The sequence below is a fragment of the Anabrus simplex genome, chromosome 3 (genome assembly GCF_040414725.1).
Source record: "Anabrus simplex isolate iqAnaSimp1 chromosome 3, ASM4041472v1, whole genome shotgun sequence".
In the NCBI taxonomy this organism is placed as follows: Eukaryota; Metazoa; Arthropoda; class Insecta; order Orthoptera; family Tettigoniidae; genus Anabrus; species Anabrus simplex.
In genome coordinates, this window is record NC_090267.1 from 428,210,336 (window position 1) to 428,237,374 (window position 27,039).

General features: G+C 38.5%; 1 protein-coding gene across 14 annotated transcripts in view; it reads left to right on the plus strand.

Annotated features, from left to right (window-relative positions):
* The window catches only part of LOC136866457 (nuclear pore complex protein Nup98-Nup96), a 274,665-nt gene that overhangs the window by 19,982 nt on the left and 227,644 nt on the right, over window positions 1-27,039 (plus strand). For 3 of the 14 annotated variants that reach the window (XM_067143421.2, XM_067143424.2, XM_067143425.2), the window contains exon 1: window positions 17,876-18,018. The exons of 7 other annotated variants lie outside the window; for them this stretch is intronic. In XM_067143421.2, the coding sequence (XP_066999522.2) occupies window positions 17,952-18,018 (67 nt within the window). In that variant the 5' untranslated portion in view covers window positions 17,876-17,951. Of the gene's footprint in view, window positions 1-17,874; window positions 18,019-27,039 lie in introns of those variants that run through there. 4 more of the 14 variants (XM_067143434.2, XM_067143429.2, XM_067143422.2 and 1 more) reach the window with 3 other exon arrangements.

Here is a 27,039-nt window from a genome sequence, read left to right on the forward strand (position 1 = left end):
TAGGCTGTGCGCAGTCACCCAGTTTGAACTGTAATGTTGAGGCTGAAGACAATGGCCGCGTCGTCAGTCACATCAACAGCAAGAACTCGTGGTGCTACAGTGTAAATAAACTGGAAAAACCAAGAATTCAATTCAAAAGATGTCTCTTATTTTGTGTTAAATTTTTTTTTCAGTGAACGTTTCATTTTTTTTAAAGAAAATAATTTCAGTGTGGTGTTTTATGAACTTAAGAACAAAAAAAAAAGAATTTTTTTAAAAATCTCTTTACTGTATACTTTACGTGGTTTCTGTTTCAACAAACATTCTTATATGTCCTTTGTTTTCAGTGACACTTTTCCTTTGTTTTTCAGCGTTTTATTTTTAAGGTGTTTTGTTATTTTCTAAACTATGCTGTAACTGAACTGCTAAAATTGTGATCAAAATTTTTATTTTTGGAGCGGTGCTCCAAATTAAAGGGGGGGAGTATGTTGTGATTATTGGGATTTGATTATTTGGACTCGGAAGACGGCGATAAATTATGTATGTAAAGGATTTATTCAATTGTTTGTTTTGGTTTTCCTCAGTATGTGAATTTTGGAATTGTTTAATTTGTTTGAAGTCGATATGATTTTAAAATTATTTGATTGTCATTGTAATTCTGGTGCATCCTGTACCACACGCGCCACATCGGCGTGGGAGATTTCCGGTTTCGTAAAGTTGCACAAATTTCGTAATTTTTCTAGAGGCTTCCTAAATGTTCCTTGTCAGCACTATTTTTTCTGCGCTCCTATTGGAGAAAATAAAAGGAAATGTGATTGGTAGGTGAAGGAAATCATCGTACGCTCATTGGCCGTGGTAATATTTCATAATTTCCGGGGAGAAGCGTTGTCGCTGGAGCCTTGCTCTGCGAGGGCGTCTTTTCTGTTTGACCACTGAAGGGAACGGTCACCTTCCAAAGGTACGGGTCTTCTTGGCCCCGCCATCCGGTAAGCACTGATTAATATTTTTTAACTTTTCTGGTATTCAGTTTCAGATGTAGTGTTTCATTTTATTTATCTTGCCGGAGCGTACCCGTATTTCCTTCTGCTTCCAAATGTTATAATTATGACTTAGCCGTTTCGGTAAGTCACCTCACTTTGTTAAGAGATAGTTCCCGTTTGTTGTTTTGTAAATTAAATGTTATACGCCTTTCGAAGTAATCTTTATAAGTAAATTTTTTTTCTCGGGACTATCTCATTCATTAATTCCGCTTCATCGTGGATTATTCATCTTTAGGTCGGGTACCCTTTCTCAGAAGTGTTTTTGAGGGGGCTACCCACCGAAGATGCTCTGCTCCATGATTACACGTAAATTATTTTTCCTCCTTTGATGTATCTCTTCACTTTAGTATAACGTTACCTTCCTTTATTTATTTCGAACTGTTTTGGGTTTTTAAAGGTAACGCCACGACAGTGGAACGTCATGTGTGATGTTCCGGTGTAAAATAAATTTAATTACTAAATGCTACCCTCATGTAAATTGTAATGGTTGTTGAAATTATGCCGTCATTATTTTAATTGTATCTTGGTTATTGCTTTATATATGAAATCGAATCTAACTTGTTAAGTAAAGTTTAGGATTACATTGACTTCGCTTCTTCAGTGTTACCAATACCTTCCACCGCCTGGATATGGTTCCCAGCCGTTTCCCGGTTATCCTTTCTTAATAGTCATGTTGGTTAAACTGTTTGTTTATTTCCTGTAATTAATGTGCTTGCAAATTTAATTTCGTACATGTTGACGTGCCTAGTGTACAGTACTTTTGGTGAAAGCATTACGGTAGCAAACATTTTCTCTTCATTAAACCTATTAATTGTAACCTTACCCTTTGGAGAGGTTGCAATTTTGCACAGAATAAGTTATTTTATTTTTCATTTCCTTTTCACTATTCAGTAAAGAGTGGCTAAGGAGTGCAAGTGTAGGAAATGTGTAGGTGGCCAGGCATTAAGGAGTATGAGGGAGTAGTTGGAGAGTTTGAGGGAGATAATTAGGATTCTCTCAGAGGACAGGAAGGAAAGTAGGCCTCCCTCAAACAATGTACAGGATACAGTAGGTGTAAAAGAGGGACGGGAAGGAAAGGGGAATTGTAGAAGACAGGTGGTCTGATGTTCTAAGGGGAAGGAGATTGCAGGGCTCCATTCAGGCTCAGAATTCAGGACTGGTGTCTGTGAGAAATCTGTATGAGTCACTGCAGGTAGAACAACCAAGGGAAGATGAGGAACAGGCAACTGTTGCTGAGAAGTGTGGAAGTAAGAGAAAGGGAAAAGGTAGGAAAGGGAAATCTGGAGTAGTGGATAGGAAGATACAGGTGGAACAGGGTTATAGGATGGAGAAAAGGGAGGAGGAAGTAGCTTCTGCCTCTGTCAGGAAAGATAGGACAGACCAGGAGGGGAGGGAATCAAATGAGGTGGGTAGGGTTGAAGCTCTGGTTATGGGGGATTCCATTGTTAGACATGTCGGGAAAGTGTGTGGAGAAAAGGGTACCAGGGTAGAGTGTTATCCGGGAATTAGGTTAAGGCAGATGTTGAGGAAAGTAAAAGAGAAGGAGGAGGGAAAGGAGAATGTGGTAGAGTTTCACGTTGGCACTAACAACGTAACAGAGGCAGGTATAAGTACCAACATAGTTGGGGATGTGTGTGACCTGGTAAATGCAGCATGGGTGCAGTTTAAGGAAGTGCAGATTATCAGTGGAATACTGTGTAGGATGGATACTGACTGGAAGGTGATTCTAGATACTAATAGATGGGTAGGAGAGAGGGATCTGCATTCAGATGGCCTTCACTTAAACTGCAGTGGTACATTTAGGAAATTTGTTTAGAAGGGTTATAGGGAGGTACATTCAGGGAAACGGGGTGGCTTAAGGAGTGGTGATAAGGGATCAGAGAACTGGAAATCAAGTAGGGATGACATAAAAATGTTAGCGCTCAACTGTAGAAGTATTGTAAAGAAAGGAATAGAATTAAGTAATTTAATAGATATATACTTACCAGATATTATAATAGGAGTTGAATCATGGCTGAGAAATGATATAATGGATGCAGAAATTCTCTCACGGAACTGGAGTGTGTATGGTAGAGATAGGTTTGGAATGGTAGGAGGGGGAGTATTCATTCTCGTGTAAGGAGAATTTGTAAGCTACAAAAAAGTTAAAAATGACAAACATGAAATTCTAGGTGTAAGGCTCATCTCTAAAGTTAATAGGAAACTTGATGTCTTTGGAGTGTACAGACCAGGAAAGGGTAGCCCAGACGCGGATTCAGAATTATTTGATAACATAATCAACTATGTGGGGAAACAATAAGGAAAGGAATGTGATTGTAGCGGGTGATCTCAATTTACCAAATGTCAATTGGGAAGGTAATGCGAACGAGAGGAAGCATGACCAACAAATGGCAAATAAGTTACTATGGGAAGGGCATTGGATTCGGGAAGTGAAGGAACCAACTATAGAGAAGAAAATTCTGGATGTGGTGCTGGTAAAACCAGATGAGCTCTATAAAGAAACCGAAGTAATAGATTGTATTAGTGACCACGAAGCTGTTTTTGTGGTAGTTAAAAATGAATGTGAAAGAAAGGAAGATATTAAAATAAGGACTGTTAGGCAATACCATATGGCTGATAAAACAGGCATGAGGGAGTTTAAAAAAAGTAACTATGGTCGGTGGGAAATGGTAAATAAAAATGTAAACAGACTTTGGGATGGATTTAAAGCACTTGTTGAGGAATGTGAAAATAGGTTTGTACCTACAAAGGTGGTAAGGAATGGTAAAGATCCACTATATTATAACAAAGAAGTAAAGAGACTAAGGAGGTGCAGGTTGGAAAGAAATAGTTAGAAATAGCTGTGGAAGTAAGGCAAAATTGAAGGAACTTACTAGGAAATTGAATCTATCAAGGGAGTCAGCTAATGCTAACATAATGGTAAGCATAATGGGCAGTCATACAAATTTTAGTGAAAAATGGAAGAGTATGTATAGGCAGAAACAGGTTCCAGGAAGGTTATACCAGGAATCATTAATGAACAAGGGGAGTGTGTATGCGAGGATCTTCAAAAGGCAGAAGTATTGTCAGCAGTATGTAAAGATTATTGGTAACAAGAATAATGTCCAGATAGAGCAGGTGACTAATACTAAAGTAGTATTAAAATTAACCTATGACAACAATGACAGTAAGATACAAAAGTTGAAAACTAGAAAAGCAGCTGGAATTGATAAGATTTCGGGGGATATACTGAAGACAATGGGTTGGGTTATACTACCATATTTGAAGTACTTATTTGATTATTGTTCACATGAAGGAGCTATACCAAATGAATGGAGAATTGCTATAGTAGCCCCTGTGTATAAAGGAAAGGGTCATAGACATAAAACTGAAAATTACAGGCCAGTCAGTTTGATATGCATTGCATATAAGCTTTGGGAAAGCATTCTTTCTGATTATACTGTATTAGACATGTTTGCAGATTTAATAACTGGTTTGATAGAAAGCCGTTTGGGTTTAGGAAAGGTTATTCTACTGAAGCTCAACTTCTAGGATTCCAGCAAGATATAGCAGATATCCTGGATTCAGGAGGTCAATTGGACTGTATCACGATTGACTTATCTAAGGCATTTGATAGGGTAGTGCAGTTGGACTTGAAAGAGTGACTGAATGTGTGGCTATGTTTCTAGAAATTAGAACTCAGAGATTTAGAGGAGGTGAAGCTTTATCTGCCCTTGTAATAATTAACAGGGGAATTCCTCAAGGCAGTATTATTGGACCTTTGTTTTCTTAGATAGGTATCAATGATATGTGTAAAGAAGTGGAATCAGAGGTAAGGCTTTTTGCAGATGATGTTATTCTGTACAGTGTAATAAATAAGTTACAAGATTGTGAGCAACTGCAAAATGACCTCGATAATGTTGTGAGATGGACAGTAGGCAATGGTATGATGATAAACAGGGTTAAAAGTCAGGTTGTGAGTTTCACAAATAGGAAAATTCCTCTCTGTTGTAATTACTGCGTTGATGTGAAAGTTCCCTTTTGGGGATCATTGTAAGTACCTAGGTCTTAATATTAAGCAATCATCTTCATTGGGGTAATCACATAAATATGATTGTAAGTGAAGGGTACAGATCTCTGCACATGGTTATGAGGGTATTTATGGGTTGTGTAAGGATGTAAAGAGGAGGGCATACAAGTCTCTGGTAAGACAGAGTATGGTTCAGGTGTATTGGACCCTCACCAGGATTTCTTGATTTAAGACCTGGAAAAAATTCAAAGAAAAGCAGCTCGACTTGTTTTGGGTGATTTCCGACAAAAGAGTAGCGTTACAAAAATGTTCCCAAGCTTTGGCTGGGAAGACTTGCGAGAAAGGAAACGAGCTGCCCAACTAAGTGGTATGTTCCGAGCTGTCATTGGAGAGATGGTGTGGAATGACATCATTAGACGAATAAGTTTGAGTGGTGTCTTCAAAAGTAGGAAAGATCACAATATGAAGATAAAGTTGGAATTCTAGAAGACAAATTGGGGCAAATATTCATTCATAGGAAGGGAATTTAGGGATTGGAATAACTTACCAAGGGAGATGTTTCATAAATTTCCAATTTCTTTGCAATCGTTTAAGAAAAGGGTAGGAAAATATCAGATAGGGAATCTGTCACCTGGGCGACTGCCCTAAATGCAGATCAGTAGGGACTGATTGATGAACAAATTATTGCTTGTAACACCACTCAAACTTACTCGTCTACTAATGTCATTCCACACCATCTCTCCACTGACAGCTGGGAACATACCACTTAATACCAATATAGTTGGTCCGTTATTGGACATTATAAATTTTCCAGCTAACTCATTCCTGGTTGCCTGTGTTTAGCCCCAGTGTGCTAAGTTGGTCTCGTCAGTTGGTAAATAGCACTCCCACCAACACATGGCTGTTCCCTATGGCAGTCAACATCTATATCAACATACCACTTAGTCGAGCAGCTCATCTCCTTCCTCCCAGGTCTTCCCAACCCAAACTTAACATTTTTGTAAAGCTACTTTTTTGTTGGAAATCACCCAGAACAAATCGAGCTGCTTTTCTTCGGATTTCTTCCAGTTCTTGAATCAAGTAATCCTTTAAGGGTTCTATACACAGGAACCATACTCTAGTTGGGGTCTTACCAGATACTTATATGCCCTCTCCTTTCCATCCTCACTACAACCCCTAAATACCTTCATAACCATGTGCAGAGATCTGTACCCTTTATTTACAAACCCATGTATGTGATTACCCCAATGAAGATCTCCCTTTATATTAACACCTAGGTACTTACAATGATCTCCATACAGAACTTTCACCCCATCAACGCAGTAATTAAAACTGAGACGACTTTTCCTGTTCGTGAAACTCACGACCTTTTAACAACGTTTATCATCTTACCATTGCCTGCTGTCCATCTCACAACATTATCGAGGTCATTTTGCAGTTGCTCACAATCTAGTAAACTTATATATTACTCTGTACAGAAAAACATAATCTGCAAAAAGGGTTATCTCCGATTCCACTTATTTACTCATATCATTGATATACCGGTATATAAGAAAACATAAAGGTCCAATAATACTGCCTTGAGGAATTCCCCTCTTAATTATTACAGGGTCCAATAAAGTTTTGCCTACTCTAATTCTCTGAGTTCTATTGTCTAAAAAAATAGACACCCATTCAGTCACTCTTTTGTCTAGTCCAGTTAAACTCATTTTTGCCAGTAGTCTCCCATGATCTACCCTATCAAATGCTTTCGACGGGTCAATCGCTATACAGTTCGTTTGACCTCCTGAATCAAAGATATTTGCTATATCTTGATGGAATCCTACAAGTTGAGTTTCAGTTGAATAACCTTTCCTGAACCCAAACTGCCTTGTATCGAACCCATTATTAATTTCACAAACATGTCTGATTTAATCAGAAAGAATTCTTTCCCAAATCTTACATGCAATGCATGTTAAACTGACTGGCCTGTAACTTTCAGCTTTGTCTCACCCTTTCCTTTAAATACAGTGGGTACTAAAGAAAGTCTCCATTAATTGGTATAGCCCCTTAATGCAAACAATCAAATAAGTACTTCAGATATGGTACTGTGTCCCAACCCATTGCCTTTAGTATATCCCCAGAAATCTTATCAATTCCAGCTGCTTTTCTAGTTTTCAACTATTGTATCTTACTGTAAATGTCCGTTATCATAGGTAAATTTTAATACTTCTTTAGTGTTAGTCACCTCATCTATCTGGACATCATCCTTATAACCAACAATCTTTACATACTGCTGACTGAATACTTCTGCCTTTTGAAGATCCTTGCATGCACACTCCCCTTGTTCATTAATGATTCCTGGAATGTCCTTCTTGGAATGTGTTTCTGCTACATACCTTTCCATTTTCACTAAAAATTTGTATGACTGCCAATTATGCTTACAATCATGTTATCCTTCGCTGACTTCTTTGCTAGTTTCAATTTCGTAGAAAGTTCCTTCAATTTCTCCTTACTTCCTCAGCCATTTCTAACTCTTGTTTCTTTCCAACCTGCACTCCTTAATCTCTTTACTTCTGTTATAATATAGTGGGTATTTACAATTGCTTTAAACCCATCCCAGGGTATGTTTACATTTTTATTTAGCTATTTCCACTGATCATACTTTTTTTTTAACTCCCTCATGCCTTTTTTGATCAGCCATATGGTACTAATTTGAGCGCTTCCACCAACAGAAAAGTTGAGATTCATCTTGAATATTAAGTGGGAGGACTATGTCACCAACATGGCAGTTCTCAACAAAGCGCAGCTAAATAGCATTGAGGCAACAATCATCACTCATCATCTGAGATGGTTAGGCCGTGTACACCACATGGGTGATACCAGGCTTCCCCTCCAAATTCTTTATGGTGAACTTTGCTCCGGCAGTAGACCTCATGGAGCCTCTCTTAATCGTTTTAAGGACCAGCTGAAACACATCATGAAGACAACTGGTATAGATATACAGATGTGGGAAGAATGTGCTGTGGACTGTTCAGTGGGGCGGAACACTACATCCACTGTTGTCAACTTGTTTGAAAGAGAACGCTTCAGACATCAAGAGGCCAAACGACAAGCAAGAAAACTCCGTCAATTACAACCCCTCCCTCCTCCGTCCATTCAGTGTGATTTGTGTGGGCTTATGTTTTATGCCAGGATTGGTCTGTTTAGTCATCATAAACACATCCATAAACTGAGTTGAACTGGTCAATGTATAAAGGGAGAAGTTATATATAATGGGATCGAGTTACAGCCGACGACGGTACTGCCTAATAGTCCCACTTTTAAGACATTCATTTCTATCACATTTATTTTTAACAAAGACAAAAGTAGCTTTGGGGTCATGAATACCCTCTGTTACTTCGTTTTTTTTTTTTATAGAGCTCATCTGGTTTTACCAGCACCACGTTCAGAATATTCGTCCCTTTACTTGGTTCCATCACTTTCTGAATCAGCTGTCCTTCCCATATTAACTTATTTGCCATTTGTTGGTCATGCTTCCTGTCATTTGCGTTACCTTCCCAATTGACATTTAGCAAATTGAGATCGACCGCTAAATTGCGTTCCTTTCCATGTTGTTTCCCACATAGCTGATTATTTTATTAAATAATTCTGAATCAGCGTCTGTGCTACCCTTTCCCGATCTGTACACTCCAATGACATCAAGTTGCCTATTATCTTTAGAGATGACCTTACACCCAGAATATTTTGTTTGTCATCTTCAACGTTTTCATAAATTAAAACTTCTTCTTTCACCAGAATGAATACTCCCCCTCCTACCATTCCTGTCCTATCACTACCATACATACTCCAGCTCCGTGAGAAAATTTCTGCATCCATTATATCACTTCTCAGCCATGATTCAACTCCTATTACATTATGTGGTAAGTATGAATCTACTGGGCGAGTTGGCCGTGCGCGTAGAGGCGCGCAGCTGTGAGCTTGCATCCGGGAGATAGTAGGTTCGAATCCCACTATCGGCAGCCCTGAAGATGGTTTTCCGTGGTTTCCCATTTTCACACCAGGCAAATGCTGGGGCTGTACCTTAATTAAGGCCACGGCCGCTTCCTTCCAACTCCTAGGCCTTTCCTATCCCATCGTCGCCATAAGACCTATCTGTGTCGGTGCGACGCAAAGCCCCTCGCAAAAAAAAAAAAAAAAAGTATGAATCTGTTAAATTACTTAATTCCTTTCTTTACAATCCTTCTACAGTTCAATACTAACATTTTTATGTCATCCCTGCTTGACTTCCAGATCCCTGTAACCTTATCACCGCTCCCTAGACAATCCTGATTCTCTGAATGTACAAAGATCAGAAATGGCTATATGATTCACCATGATTCAGAGATGGGGTTATATCTTTACCGTCGATTTCTGGGGTACGTTGGGAGCTATGCAGTTTAATATAATCTTGTTCGCGGCATGTGCACTGCTTGACCTGGCGTTCTTGATGCAGTATGGAGTTGCGGGGCACGGATTTATCTTCTGTTATATGATAAAAAGTATATAATTTTGCAGTCAAATACGACTTATTGATAAAAATGTAGTAAAATATGCATTTATATGACCAATAAAAAGCATGTTATCCTGTTCACACAAGGTAGAAATGTGTTTAATTTATAAGTTTGCAAAACAAAGAGAGACTGGGATAAAAATATGAATTGTAGGGATATTAGCCCAATTGACGAGTATACAAACTGGGATATCTTGTGGTGAACTTATATTTCATTATATTTCATTTGGGAAAGAGAGAAGTTGTCCAATGTTTCTGAAGGGGCAAAGAAACATTGTTCATGGTAGTCTTAAATATAGTTTTAAATCAGGCCTAGCCAATTTGTTGACATATACGTAGCGTGTTTTTTAAGTAAGGACCATTTGAAAATAACTCCACAATAAGAGAATATTTTCAAACACCACATTTATTTGCATATTCTACAAACTTTACTCTATTTTTCAACATAGCTGCCAAGTTTGTTTAAACAGTTATCATACCTTACAACTAAGTTTTGAATACCCTCTTCATAGAAACTTGTTGCCTGCTCTGATAACCAAGAGTTCATGGCTGATTTCATGAACTTGCGCTGGGACAGTCTGTTTGGCCCTCACCTTTACAGGCGAATGTGTGTGTCTCCATTCCATGATGTGTTGCTTCGATTCGGGCGTGATATGTGAAACCCCTTTTCGTCTCCTGTTAAGATCTGACTCAACATGCCGTCACCTTCTTCGGCATAAATAAAAAACGTCATTGAACACTGAAATCTTGTTTTTATAGTCCTCCATTAGGAGTTTAGGGACCCAGTGGGAGCACAGTTTCCTAAAGTTTAGGTTTTCAGAAACAATTTTGTAAAACGCTGACCTAGACATGTCAGGAAAGGCGTTTGAGAGAGCTGTTACTGTGAAGCATCTGTCTCGTGAATCTTCGCTTCAACTGAAGCCACCAAATTGTCTGTGATCAGAGATGGGCGACTGGAGCGGGCCTCATCATGGATGTTGTCACGGCCATCTTTGAAATCTCATACCCACTTATATACTTTGCCTTCACTCATAGCATTAGCACCGTATACTTCGCAAGCCTGTCGGTGAATGTCTGTTGCAGACAGGTTCCTTGCCGACAAAAACCGTATACTGACCGAACCTCGCATGGGGCAGGCGAATTGATAATGTTGAATATTTGAGAAAGCACAGAACAGAACCAACCATACTGGTTAGCAACAGAGTTGCAACTGAGCACCGTTGTTCCCGAGACATGCCGGCACACTACGCACACGTTCGTTGCGACGCGCACGCACGAACTACTAGTGCCTACAACAAAATGGCCCTTATTTATAAAAACATGCCTCGTAAATAAGTTAATATATAGGTAAGTACCTAGTTGTAAATATAAGGAAAGATTTTCATTGATAATGGTGGTGGTGATTATTATTATTATTGTTTTAAGAGGAAATACAACTGGGCAACCATCCTCTATATAACGCTAATCAGAGAGAAAAATGGAATGGATCCGACACTTTGAAAAATTAAGGTATCGGCCTAAGAAAGATAAGAGCCATAAAGGGCGTGAAAATGAAAGACTCCATAGGATTCAAATGCTCTAATACCGTAGGGCCGGAAAAGAACAAGAGTTCACCAAGGGAAGTCTGATAGGATAGATGATCCTCATTGGGGTAATCAAGTAAATAGTAATGTAAATAAAGGGTACAGTTCTCTGTACATAGTTATGAGGGTATATAGGGGTTGTAGTAAGAACGTTAAGGAGGAGTCATACAAGTCTCTGGTAAGATCCCAATTAGAGTATGTTCCAGTGTATGGTATCCTAATCAGGATTTCTTGATTCAAGAACTGGAAACAATCCAAAGAAAAGCAGCTCTATTTGTTCTGGGTGATTTTCGACAAAAGAGTAACATTAAGAAAATGTTGCAAAATTTGGACTGGGAAGACTTAGGAGAAAAGAGACGAGCTGCTTGACTACATAGTGTGTGTGTGGTACAAATTCTTATAATTTTATTAAATACCACCTATTCAATACATAATAAGCTAATGAGGACTTGCATCTTTATTAAATTGTTGATATGGTACATGGTATGGTAATAAAGATGTAAGTCCTCATTAGCTTATTATGTATTGAATAGGTGGTATTTAATAAAATTATAAGAATTTGTATCACAAGTAGATCTTCAATACGGACAAAAAATGAAATTTATAACCTGCAATAGGTGGTATGTTCCGAGCTATCTGTGGAGAGATGGCGTGGAATGACATTACTAGACAAAGAAGTTTTAGTGGTGTTTTTAAGAGTAGGAAAGATCAGAGTGTGAAGATGAAGTTAGAATTCAAGAGGACAAATTGGGGCAAATATTTATTTGTAGGAAGAGGAATTAGGGATTGGAATAATTTACCAAGGGAGATGTTCAATAAATTTTTTAATTCTTTGAAGTTATTTAAGAAAATACTAGATAAACAACACATAGGGAATCTGCCACATGGGCGACTGCCCTAAATGCAGATCATTGGTGATTGATTGATTGATTGATTGCTTCTTAAGAAGGGTCTCTTTAGACGGCAGTTCTTTCCTCTAGACATTTGCCAAAACTGCTCACTGGTTTCTTTAAGAATTTAGAATCATTGTTGCCATTGATGCTTTCACAGCCCGTACCTATAGACATGATATAGGCTTTTGGACTTATGCCGTGTCAAGAAAATAAGGTGAAATTCTTTACGTTTCGCAGAGAACTTTGCGTCATCAGAAGAACAGTCTTGACTGTCTACGAGAAAGGCTTCTCAGACAATGAGGTGTTTTAATTTAGGCGTTGTAATAGAAGTGGAAATGGTATGTTCATTCATCACCAGATGGTTCCCCGGACGCGGTACAGCGCTAACATTCGACGTGGAAGCTGGCGAAACCATCAGAATGGGTCTGAGAGTGTCACATCACATAACATGTGTACGCACATATGGAGTATGACATTGACACAAGCCTGGAATGAAACATCTGGCGAAGAGGAACGTACAAATTTGGAAAACACTGAAACAAAATAACAATAGTGAAGGGATAGGGAAGGGAACTACCTTCGTAAATCCTTAATGGCTGGCAACCATGTATTACTCAAATGATAGCCAGTGTCCCTGTTGAAATTGTTGGGATTTATACGTATTTCCACAGCTTCTCATATAATCCTGGACTTGTAGTGTCTAGTGTGGGTAAGAGCTCATTTATTTTGGAACATGACATCACCCAACGATAGAGCATGCTCAGCTATTGCTGATTTATCCGGCTGGTTGAGACGAATATTACGTTCATGTTCCTTGATACGAGCACCAATGGACCGGCATGTTTGGGCAATGTATACCTTAAAAAAGACAGTCACCTCCGTACAGGCCATGAAGGCCTTTGGAGGAGTGGAAGGTAAAGGCTTCCACCATTGTTAACCGCGGCACGTGATGGGGTAGTGGGGTAGAGTGGTTAGCTCTACGCCCGGCCGCCTTTGCTCCCAGGAATTAACCTGGTACTCATTTTTGGTGTAGGCCGAGTGAACCTCAGGGCCATGTGCGCCTCCAGATGTGGAAATCTCGTTTCTTAAATTTTACGGCTTCCTGAATGTATACCTTAATACAAATAAAAATGGTCCGTTATTGGACATTATAAATTTTCTAGTTAACTCATTCCTGGTTGGCAGCGTTTCGCCCCCGTGTGCTAAGTTGGGCTTATCATTTGGTACCTAGCACACCCACCAAGACGCATGGCTTGTGCATACCATTGAGGCCACTGCGTAGGCTACTTGGAGCCACCGACAGTGCCAATGCACTATGAGAGACTTTCTCATTACCAAAAATTGATGCTTGCTTGGCTATCAGATGATATAGATGTTTACTCCCATAGGGAACCTGAAATATTTGTCCCGAATGATTAAATTTATAATACTAATAAAAATGGTCCATTATTGGACATTATCAATATTCTAGCTAACTCATTCCTTGTTGCCAGCGTTTTGCCCCCCGTATGCTAAGTTGGGCTCATCAGTTGGTACCTAGCACACCCACATGCACCTTCTTTTCTTTCACATATTTTTCAGCAACATGTATTGCTGTGAAAACACTTGGTCATTTACATTCGACTGACTCTGTCTTATGTACAATTGAAGAATAGCCGCTGCACTTAACGCCTTGTCTGCATTCTCTGCTTCTTCTTCTTCTTCTTGCTTGGCAGCAGCGTTGACGGCATCCGTACGAGGTTTGGCCACTATAACGTCAGAGTTCACATTTATGTAAGCCTCAAAATCAGCTTCACAGTTCACATGCTGGTGGTACTCCACCCATTCTTCAGGAGTAGGAGTGACTTCCGCTCTTTATGTTTTGAAACTTCTATGTCACCTTCAAAACCTCCTTTGCAGAAGCAGTTTGTTTCATGCTTCACATCAGCCCACGATTTACTCAGCATTCTTATTGACTGTGTTAATGTCTGTTAATGACTCTTCAGATTCAATTCCTCTCAGAATTATCAGGAGAGCGCTCTTCCAGTGGAAATGCTTCAAGTTTTTAATCACTCCTTGGTCCATGAGCTGTAATTTGGATGTTAAGTTCAGTGCCAAGAAAACCACGTGCACTGCCTATAACTCCTGAATGAACGTCTTGGGATGAGCAGGGCAGTTGTCTGCGAAAGGGACATTGAAACTTCTCGTCAATACCATGCAGCCAAGATTTGTAAATGGAGCTTGTCATCCGCGACTTCCGGGGTTGCTTTCGTACTTGACTGGAAATGAATTCACACCCGAGAAACAGAGAGGCTTCACCAAATTGCTGATCGCTAGAAGTTTTGGGATTTCGGTTCCAGTCATGTTAGCTCCCAACATCACTGTAACTCTTCCTCACAAACCACAAATACTGTATTGCACAGTTAATGTTGTACAAAATTCAAGTTGCATAGTAGTTTTTGCTTCAAGGGAGGAGACGTTTGCTTTGGAAATTCAGAAATTCGTGTACTGAATTTAGATTGAGAGATTAAATACACATGAAGAATAGGACAAACGACCGGGAGATACCTTGAGATAATGAAAATTCAAGTAATGGAGGTTTGTGGTATCGTGGTTCGACTGTATCTGTTTTTATATCGAATATGGTGGTAATAATAATAATAGTTGAGTCTATGTGCTTAATATCTCGTATAAAAGATTGGAATTTATTTATTCTCTGAGAGATATCAGTTTACAAATAGTACGTGACTACGGGGGTCCTGAAACAAAAACACATTGTCGAGTATCGATTGCATAGTTTAATAGGATTGACACCCTATCATGTGAAATACAAATGGTGATGGAGAATTTGAAGTGAATCCTTAATAATGTTTAAGGTGATGTCATTTAGACAAGTTAAAGAATATCCTAGACTTTTCATATGTTTCTAGGTCAATAGTGGTACAGCATCCCTAATGCCAAGGAGTAGTCCTATAACATACCAGCTTTGCAGAGGAACATCATAGTGATCAGAGAAGTATGGTAAACAGAGTTCTGTAAATGGGCTTCTTCTCGTAGTTAACTTCAGCTGCCTGATGTTGATCCCTTTCAAAGCGGATTGTTGGATCTAAAACAATGGCTTTTCCGGTGCCCAGTTTACTGCTCCCAATATCAGCTCATCTAAAAGATCCTTTAGAGGACTCACATTGTTCTTAATGGATATACCATCCTAAAGATCTCAAGGATGAGGCTAAAGCCCTTCCTGTGATGTCTTGCGTTCACCAATTTACTTTTGGAGTATGAACCCAGTATGTGTCCATGAATTTCATTGTCACCGTAGTATGGAAAACTTGAAGTGGGTTGTGCTGGAACATTAACCCGGTATTGCACACACCGCTGTAATATTCCACGACTTTTCAAAGCATTGGTCGATCGGAGCATGAAATCCATTTTCTATTGCTTAGCAATGAATTAGTTCGAGGGAAATCTGAGTACATGACGACTCCATTTGCCCCTCAAGGTTTGCCTTGTCCAGGTCTTAAAGGCATCATTTTGAAGTTCCTCCTGTACGTGTCTGCCAGTCCAGTTAATGGCTTAGTTTTGAAAGTTCTATAGGTTAGATAGTACTTATTATGTTTTTATTATGTTCCACTTTTTAGATAAAATGGAGACTTACGAAATTAGTAAAAAATGTATGTTGCAAAAATATTCCATTATTACTCATCATAAGGTAAAGATGTATCATACATAAAAGTTTGTATAGTTTATACAACTTTTATTTGTACAGTTTTTTATATAGTAAATATTAACAGAGAAATATGAAATTTCCTCTTTTGGCCTCCTTTATATTTCTGTGCAACTGTATAATAATATTTTGCCTCGTGCACAATTCGGCTCTGTGTGAACTTGAATACCGAGTTTGGAGAAATTCTGTTAAGCTACTTTTCCATGATTATGTAACAGAACTTTCTTTCAACTTTTGCATACCTGCATAATATTGTTATTATTGTTATTTGGTGAATAAGGTAATTTTGGTACTGGTTAGATACATATTTGGTGAATTTTGTTCTTATCATTTCCTTTGTCTTTTTCCAGATAGCTTTCTTTACTGACAAGTATATTGGCCGTTCTTCAAAATGATGTGTAGTCATTTGGTCATGCTGTAGCACCAGATAGCACTTACTCTTTCATGTGGTTCAGACAATAATTCATATATTGTTTGAGATATCAAATCAAACTGCTGAGTAACGCTGTGACATTTGGAACTCTTAATCCAATAAGATACCCTGGTACTCCTAGTGCAACATCCATACCCATACCCAATAGGGACTCTGGCAATGTCAGCCCCTCCATTTTATTTGAAATTAGGAAGTCCTGATCAAACAGAATCGTCTAATACTTGTGCTAGTCAATCAACGGGACATATGTCTGAGTGCCAAGTTACATTCACATCTGAAAATTGTAAAGCTGCTGCATCTACATCACAGACTACCCTGTTAGTGGGCTCTTAGGCTGTGTCATTTCCTGAAACAACTTGCATGTGGAACTCCAGTTACATTGGCATCTCAGATTTGTAGTACTGCAATATCTACATCACAGACTACCTCTGATGCTGTAGGAACATCAGCCCCTCACACAGATATTGTATTGGGAGGTCCTAATACAACATCTTCTGATCCTCTCACTGGTCAGTCTATAGGACTTCATTTTGGAACTCCAGTTACGTCGGCATCCAAAATTTGTAGTACTGCAATATCCACATCACAGACTACCTCTGGTGCTGTAGTATCATCAGCCTCTCACACTGGTATTGCATTGGGAGGTCCTAATACAACAGGATCTTCTGATCCCCCCCACTGATCAGACCATAGGACTTCATTTTGGAACTCCAGTTACATCAGCATCCCAAATTTGTAGTACTGCAATATCCACATCACAGACTACCTCTGGTGCTGTAGGAACATCAGTCCCTCACACTGGTATTGTATTGGGAGGTCTTAATACAAGATCTCCTGATCCTCTCACCAATCAGCTTGTAAGACTTCATTTTGGAACTCCACTTACATCAGCATCCCAAATTTGTAGTACTGCAATATCCACATCACAGACTACCTCTGGTGCTGTAGGAACATCAGTCCCTCACACTGGTATTGTATTGGGAGGTCTTAATACAAGATCTCCTGATCCTCTCACCAATCAGCTTGTAAGACTTCATTTTGGAACTCCAGTTACATCGGCATTTCAGATTTGTAGTACTGCATTGTCCACACCATAGACTATTTCTGGTGCTGTAGGATCATCAGCCCCTCACACTGGTATTGTATTGGGAGGTCCTAATACAACAAGATATCCTAATCCTCTCTCTGATCAGCTTATAGGACTTCATTTTGGATCTCCAGTTACATCAGCATCTCGAATTTGTAGTACTGCAATATCCACATCATAGATTATCTCTGGTGCTGTAGGATCATCTGCCCCTCACACTGGTATTGTATTGGGAGCTCCTAATACAACAAGATCTTCTGATCCTCCCACTGGTCGGCCTATAGGACTTGATTCTGAGACTCAAGCTACATCTGCATCTCAAATTTGTAGTACTTCAATACTCATACCACAGACTTGCTTGTCAACTGACACTCTGGCAGTATCAGTCCCTTACTCTGGTGTTATGTTGGGAGGATCTCAATCTTGTAATCCTCCCACTAATCATCAGATAGAACTTGATTCTGGAACTCTAGCTACATCTGCATCTCACATTTGTAGTATTGCAGTATCCTCTCCGCAGATCATCATCCCATCTGGCACTGAGCAAACACCAACTACTAAGAGTGGACTTGTATCAAGAAATCTTACAGTATCTATTCCTTGCACCAGCATTTCCATTGTATTTACTGTTCAGTCAAAAACTGGAAGACCACCGACAATCACACAATCCATTTTTAATGACACTTCCTCATCATGTCCTCTTGGCCTTGGAACATTCCATCTACAGGTCAAAGTGATACAATTAAAACAGAATCAACAGGTATGTATAATATTTACTTAATACACTTACAGAATTTTCTTTTGTACTGTCTGATGTTCTGAAATCTCTAGTTTTATCATTGAATGACTTCCCACCCAACGATGCTACCAATATCCGAAGACAACTTCAGGGAAGTTTTACATATTGCAAAAATGTTGGTCCACATCCTCAGAAGTGAAGCACAACTGTTCTCATAATTCAATTGAGTATTGTTCTGTCATGAGATGGTACCCTCATTGGTTGCCAAATGGCTCGTCTTGCACTGTTGTATTCAGTGTAGTATACTCCCTGCTTTGTAATATTATACACTAAGCGTACAACCTAACTCTTTTTCCCTTGTTAATACTGAAGGTAATGATTTATAGTAATTTTCTAACTGTTGGGGTTAATTCAGTGTTGCTAACCAAACTGTTTAGGGACCCTTCTTGTCCTATACGTCGTCTTACAGTTGATGTTAATCTTGCACGTTAGCACCTATACAGTCATGGTTCTTTTTCGTGACTTGCAGGATTTATGTATTGCCACTGTCATATTACGAAAATCACTAGTGTTACATTTGCAGGTATAAGTGAAGCATATTTTCTTTTTATGTAGTATTATAAATCTGTATGGGTAATACCAGGTAAGTAAAATTGTCGCATATTTGAATAATGCTTTTAATAACATAGTCGGTGTTAAATGACAAACACAGCATTTTAATAATACGGTCTTATTTTGTCCAGTTCATATGTAGGCCTATAGAATGCTATTAGGATATATAAAAAGCAAGAAAAATCTGCAAGAACTCCTCTGAAAAGGAAAGCAACGTTACCTCTATAAAGATCAGTTCAAATGGAGGGAAGTTTCTTTATAAACCTAACCTTGTCTTGTCATGGCTTTATACGGTTTGCAGACCTAGCCTTTGTGTATTCTTATTGACTTACATTTGCCTGTATGTATTATTACAGCTTGGTTTCACTTCAGTCTGACAAGTAATAGCAAATTTCAAGAAGTGAGCTGAATTATTTACACCAGGCAAACATCGAAGAATACGGGTATAGTAACGCGTATATCAAAATAAAGGCAAAAATATTTTTTCAATTTCTAAATTATGAGTTTTGTTATCTACCATGCGATGTTATGGCTGATGAAGTCCCTAATAGAGATGAAACATGTCCCTAAATATATTTAAATTTTTTTTAAATTAAATAGTTTTCACTTCTAAAGTGAGGTGTATTGATTGGGTGGACCAAAACCTAACATTGTTTCTTAGTTTTAACTGTACAAAACGGATCTATACAGTGAAGTATGTAAATTGTACTACCGTAGTACTTTTCGTTAAAAGTGAGAAAATGTGCTGGTTTTCATTTTATCAAATATTTCATATGACAGCATTGCTTTTATTTGCGACATTCGTACTGACGTCATTGTAATGGCCTATGTTGACTTCTGTTGGGAATACTATAAGGACAGCCTTTCTGAGAACTCGGTAGCAAAGCATGGGTACATCAGCTAGTTATTTGATACAAATAGCATTGCGCTTCGCATAATCGCGCAGGTGCTTGTTACAATATATTAATCTATGCCTTTGCTAAGTAATGGCATCTAAGTGCATGACTGATCCACACATGTGGAGCATGAGTTCATACTATTTTCGGAAGGTCTATCAGAGACCAATCATTCTTCCTGTGAGGGAATGGAGATGTGTAATTTTTAGCCTTGTAGTCTCGTAGTCGGGCTTTGAGACAATTAGTGCTATAAATATATCATCGTGCTGTATTGTGCAAGACATGTACAATAAGCAGTTTTGACCAATTGTATATTCTGATTTCTCCTGTTTTTTTTCTCCTGATTTTCATATAAGAATCTCCTGATTTTTGGTTTTGTAAAGTGGCAGGTATGCATGGGGAAGAAACTGTAACATTGATACTATAACACTTTTATTCATATCATGTGACACTCTTCATTGAATTTAGTGATGTTTTAATCGTATGTTACGTTTACTTTAGAATATATGATCAGCTGAGGATGACCTCTAAAAAGGTCGAAACCGGTCCTTACATTAATAAGACAAAATAAAGTATTGATTAGGTGGAAGCTTCCTATTCTTATATTTGTGAATATCAATACGGACACGAAACGAGTAGATTATGATGGTGTATAAACATTCGCTTCTGCTTCATACTAAGGAAAATATTTACAGAGAGGTACCAAATGATGAAAACAGTTTATGGCTATCAGTAGGCTACACGAGTCATAAAAGCTGTCATAACATCAAATGTTCAAAAATGGAATTTAAAGCACCGTACGTTTCCTTTTGAAATACTTCTATGTACTGTTGATCCTGAGTTGTATGCATATCAAGGTAAGAGCAGATTTTATGTACAGATTAGATATTATGCCTATAATTATTTAATTTTTATTTTTATTTTTAGAAATACAGTAATTTTAAGGACAGGTTATTTCAGAGATATTTAATGATGTAGTTTGTACTGATCATTCTTTTATTATATCAGCTTTGCACCATTATTAATCAACATTGTTGATTTTTCACACAATTTTTAAAAATTCATCTAAAATAGCATTTCTTTTATTAATGACTCTACAAAGTATGGTATATGCAATTCCTAAATCTCTGACTGTTTTAGTTTTATGTGGATAGTTGTCCAATTCTTGTACAAATATTACTTTCTCGTCCAGCTTGTAACTTCTCCTCTTTCTGTTCTGCATGGCCGGCTGACAGCAATGTACAATTTCTATTGGTAGAACTGCAGTTTTTATTCTGTATACAGTACACTTCAATTGTCAGCATCATTTTAATGTCTCATTTAAATAACCTCCTTACATTTAAAATGGAAGTGCGTACTATGTCCCGAACATGTCCCATAATCTTTCTATTGTAGTTTTGTGCTGCGCAATCACTTCCCATCACCTTTGCTGTGGGGAATGTGCAAGTGACTACTAGCACGAAGGGTGGTGAAAGAGCAAGGTAGTGTGTAGCCCATACTGGTTTAACTAACGCACATCTGTGCTGTTGATTGATGAAAATATTTATTTATTTATTTATTTATTTATTTATTTATTTATCTGTATAATAGTATATTGTAGCATGTAATATACATAGAGGTAATATGGAATGCACTCTTCGTACTAAATGATACTGTTGTCATGACCTTCAATTTAGTACATTGTAGCGATCCTAGTGTTAAGTTTTTTGCCTTCCCATGGAAGGATTACTGTACAGCATGGTAACATTATGAAATTTATTACATGGTAACATTATACACGTAAGAACAATAAAATGATGATAAAGAAGCGAAGGAAAGGTAGACAAAAGACACAAAACAAGTACGACTAAAGGTGACATGAACAGCGAATAACAGGATGTGGAAGGGAACTTAGCTTAGTGGCGCTTGTGCTCCTGAATAAGACTTGGGTTCATTAAAATACTGTTTATTAAACACAAAATTCCTTGATAGGATTTAAAAATTTGACGTTTAAAACATACATAGATTACATACATCGACATAGTTATTTTCAACATTCTCAAAATGATTTTAATGTATTATTTATGTTATTAATCCGACATTATCACCTGCCATGCAAATAAGGTGACCATTGAAGTATAGGGCTATAAAACAATAAATATTACATTAAGATACTACTTTTAAAACCTTGAAGACAACCAAGCAAATTGACATAATGGACTCTATTATGGAGGGTAAGAGAAGTATTGACACGCGTACAGCTTCATCCATCGAGTTAATTCCTAAATTAGCCTCTATCTCCTTATTCCAAGAGTACCCTCCTGCCATTGTTCCCGCCTGTTTGTACCAGCAATCATTCTTGCTACTTTCATGTCTGTTACTTCTGACTTGTGAATACGATATCCTGAGTCCACCCAGCTTTCGCTTCCGTGAAGCAAAGTTCGTCTGAAAACAGACCGATGTAAAGATAGTTTTGTCTGGGAACTGACTTCCTTCTTACAGAATACTGTTGATCGCAACTGTGAGTTCACTGCATTAGCTTTATGACACCTTGATTCAATCTCACTTAGGGAGAATACACAACCTAAATACTTGAAATTATCGACCTGTATCACCAATCTGACATTCAATTCTGTTGAATTTCTTACCTACTGACATCAATTTAGTCTTCAAGAGGCTAATTTTCATACCATACTCATTGCACCGATTTTCGAGTTCCAAGATATTACACTGCAGGCTTTCGGCACAATCTGCCATTAAGACCAAGTCATCAGCATAGCCCAGACTGCTTACTACATTTCCACCTAACTGAATCCCTCCCTGCCATTTTATACCCTTCAGCAGATGATCCATGTAAACTACGAACAGCAAAGGTGAACGATTACAGCCTTGTCTAACTCCTGTAACTCATTCTACCATCAATTCTCACCGAAGCCCAATTGTCAACATAAATGCCTTTGATTGATTTTAATAATCTACCTTTAATTCCATAGTCCCCCAGTATAGCGAACATATTTTCCCTCGGCACCTTGTCACATGCTTTCTCTACATCTACGAAACATAAACACAACTGCCTATTCCTCTCGTAGCATTTTTCAATTACCTGGTGCATACTGAAAATATGATCCTGACAGCCTCTCTGTGGTGTGAAACCACACTGGTTGTCATCCAACTTTCTCTCAACGACTGATCGCACCCTCCCTTCCAAGATGCCAGTGAATACTTTGCCTGGTATACTAATCAATGAGATACGTCGATAGTTGTTGCAATCCTTCCTGTTCCCTTGCTTATAGATAGGTGCAATTACTGCTTTTGTCCAATCTGAAGGTACCTTACCAACACTCCATGCTAATTTTACTACTATATGAAGCAATTTCATCCCCGCCTTCCCACTATACTTCACCATTTCAGGTCTGATTTAATCTATTCCTGCTGCTTTATAACAGTGGAGTTTATTTACCATCCTTTCCACTTCCTCGAGCGTAATTTCACCAACATCATTTTCCTCCTCCCCATGAGCTTGGCTGTTCGCAACACCACCAGGATGATTTCTTTTTACATTGAGATGTTCAAAATATTCCCTCCACCTCTCCAGTAATTCCCTGGGATCTATTATAAGTTCACCTGAATTACTCAAAACACTGTTCATTGCCTTTTTCCCCTCCCTTCCTAAGATTCTTTATTACTGTCCAGAAAGGTTTCCCTTCTTCTTGACAGCCTTTCCAGGTTATTGCCAAAATCTTCCCACAACTTCTTTTTGGATTCAACAACTATTTTTTTGCTCTGTTTCTTTCATCTACGTACAAATCCCTGTCTGCCTCAGCCCTTGTTTGGAGCCATTTCTGATAAGCCTTCTTTTTGCGTTTACAAGCTGCTCTCACTTCATCATTCCACCAAGATGTTCGCCTTTTCCCATCTTTACACACAGTTGTTCCTAGGCATTCCCTTGCTGTTTCTACTACAGCATCCCTGTACAGTATGTCACCCATTCACTTTCTGTATCCTGAACCTGCTTACTGTCTACTGTCCGAAACTACTTGCTAATAATATGCATGTACTTCTGTCTAATTACCTCGTCCTGGAGATTTTCTGCCCTTATTCGTTTGCAGACAGATTTCACTTTCTCTACCCTAGGCCTAGAGATACTTAGTTGACTACAGATCAGATAGTGGTCTGTATCATCGAAAAATCCCCGGACAACTCGTACATTCCTAACAGATTTCCTGAATTCGAAGTCTGTTAAGATATTGTCTATTATGGATCTGGTACCCCTAGCCTCCCATGTGTAGCGGTGAATAGCCTTATGCTTGAAGAATGTATTCGTAACTGTTAAATCCATACTAGCACAGCAAACGCTTCCCATTCCCATTAGCTTCCATATCTTCCCCACATTTACCAATCACCCTTTCATATCCTTCTGTTCTATTCCCAACTCTCGCATTGAAATCGCCCATTAGCACTATTCTATCCTTGCTGTTGACCCTGACCACGATGTCACTCATGCTTCATAAAACTTGTCAACTTCATCCTCATCTGCACCTTCACATGGTGAATACACGGAGACAATTGTAGTCCTAATTCCTCCAACTGACAAATCTACCCACATCATTCGCTCATTTACGTGCCTAACAGAAATTATGTTGCATGCAATGGTATTCCTGATAAAGAGCCCTACCCCAGACTCTGCCTTTCCCTTTCTAACACCCGTCAAGTACACTTTATAATCTATCTCTTCCTCGTTATCTCCCCTTACCCGAATATCACTTACTCCTAGCACTTCCAGATGCATCCTCGTTGCTGACTCAGCCAGTTTCTTCCATAACCCCCTTTAATATTGATAGCTCCCCATCGAATTCCATTGTGTTCGCCAAGTTGTTTCCAAGGATTCCCTCGCCTGTCAAATGGGAGTAGGACTCCGTTACTCCCATAGATCTGAGGCTTGCTTGGTAAATTCATGAAGCAGGATGCTACCCTACTTGCACATAGTTCAAGTGAGGATCTCTTCTCTAACGGGTTATGGACCACGGGTGAATTGTATAGTCCTAGCCGCCTGAGCACAAGGAGGGCCATGACTCAGAATATGTCCGAGATGCCCACTCCCATTCCATAACAACTGGTATCCCGACTCTCAGGACCACTTACTAGGCCACTCAGACGTTGCCCATGGTTCACGAACTAGGGCATGACTACAGTAACCCACACCATGACATCCAACTCGAAAAAAATCCAATACCTTATTTCTAACAGATCTTATCTGACTATTATTTTCGTAAATAACACTTCAAGTTATCCATTACTTATAACTATTTATTAAACATGATGAAGTAATAAGGAATTGGAAGAGAAAAATATCATTATACACAAATTGCCTTCCAGTAGTTAAACAATCATTGAACAGCTGATTCCCCAATTTATGCAATAAGCCTTCATGTCTTACTTACTATTTTCTCTATGCCATTAATTGAAATGTGTTCGCTTTTCTCCTTTTATGCTTTCTTACAAGTTGAGGTTGGTCAATTACAAGTTACATCTGACAATTCAGATTATTCTACATTGATTTAAAAAAAAATATTTTTAATAAAATCTTCTTGGTCGATTCCCTGAATTGAAAATTGGATTTCAGCACCGTACCTGACCAAAATTATACAATTCAACATCATCAGTTCATTATCCTAACTAAGGTACAATATTCTTTGACTGATTATTCTGAACATATTTGATCTGAATTAGTTTTTGAAATTTCTAATTGAATTTTATTATCTGAAAAATATTATGACCTCAGTCGTCTATTCAGGTTTCGGAATGCTCAATAAATTTATTGTATGCAGACAACATTTGCTGTTATTAACCTATCATTCACAACAAAATATTTCTTCATCTAATTTACGCATGTTAAATTCATGTAACATATTAGCAAGGTAGATGAGCTTTCTTGTTACATAGCGATGATTTAATGATATTTTATCCTTCCAGCTCACTTGCGTGTATCTCTCAGAAAAAGCGATTCAGAAGTAATTTTTTCTTTCTTTTGTTTCAACAATCCAGCTCCCCTTTCGTGGTCTTCTACACGGCCATTATGATTCTATGCCTTCTGCTATGATGTTAATCTGGACTTCAGTGACATTGTGTACTTATTTATTCTGTTTGATGCTGCCGCCGGCCATTGTATTTATTTCGGTTTCCTTATTATTTCCATTTTAATAATAGCGTAATGGTACATTATCAGTAGTCAATAGGTCAACTTCTGGCTTTCTGAATTTATTCATGCTGTGTGACATGCAACTTCAGTTTGGCCAGATTCTTTAGTTTCAGCTTCATTAGTCTTGTAGCTGTGATATTCCAAATATTTTACGTTGGATTTAACTCTGGACTGCATGCAGACTGGGGCAGAGTTTTGATAGTGTTTTAAACCAGCTTTTAATGGCAGCATAATTTTTTTCTAGCACTGGACAATAGAGGTCACTGTTGATGCTCTCTTTAGCAATTCTCAACTTCCCAGTTATTATTCGTGTCGCTGAGTGGCAGTTTTCCTAATGTATATTGTGTTTAAATGGGGTCAATGTTGTCTATCCCGCAATCATCTCAGTCAGCAATTAAATTGTTTGATAACTGTATCTAGCCATTTTAATTTAAATACTGTATACTTTTTATCTCTACATCTAGTTCTTTTCTCTATTTTTATTTGTAACTTCCTCTTTACTTTGTATTCCATGGGTTCCACCTCTTTGGAGGTTTCTGTATATGGGGAGAACCTTTCTTTTCGTGCCTTTGTTTTTCTTTCTTATTCTTCAGGTTCTGTTATATATCACACTCCATCCTCTGCTCATATATGTCAACATTCAAGTTTTATTTTTCCCTGTTTTCAGTGATTACACTTTTATTTAATCAAAATTCGAGAAGATTTTCATGTTAATAGCACAGTATTAAGTCCAGCCGGTATAACACAAACTGTGCAAATCTTTTTCAAAATGCTTATGAAGGAATCATTGTATCACATTCCATGTTACTGGATTTACAAAAGTTATCACAATGTAATGTTTTCTGAAAACCAAACCAAAACCAAACCCCATGGTGCAACAGCCCAGAAGGGCCTTGGCCTACCAAGCGACCGCTGCTCAGCCTGAAGGCCTGCAGATTATGAGGTGTCGTGTGGTCAGCACGACGAATCCTCAAGGCTGATATACTTGGCTCTCTAGATCAGGGCCGCCATCTCACTGTCATATAGCTCCTCAATTGTAATCATGAAGGCTGAGTGGGCCTCGAACCAGCCCTCAGGTCCAGGTAAAAATCCCTGACCTGCCAGGAATTGAACCCGGGGCCTCCGGGTAAGAGACAGGCACGCTACCCCTACACCGTGGGGCTGCCAATGTTTTCTGAACATCATTCAAATAATGGTTAGGTGTCATGATATGAGAGTTGTATGAACACTGCAAACTGACATGCGCAGCAAGCCTCTTGATGGTAGCTGCTATACTGTTGCATAGTCCTTTGCCATGTAAAGTGGCAAAGAAATGCCATTCTGCTGACACATTGAAATCTTCACATTGGAAACAAA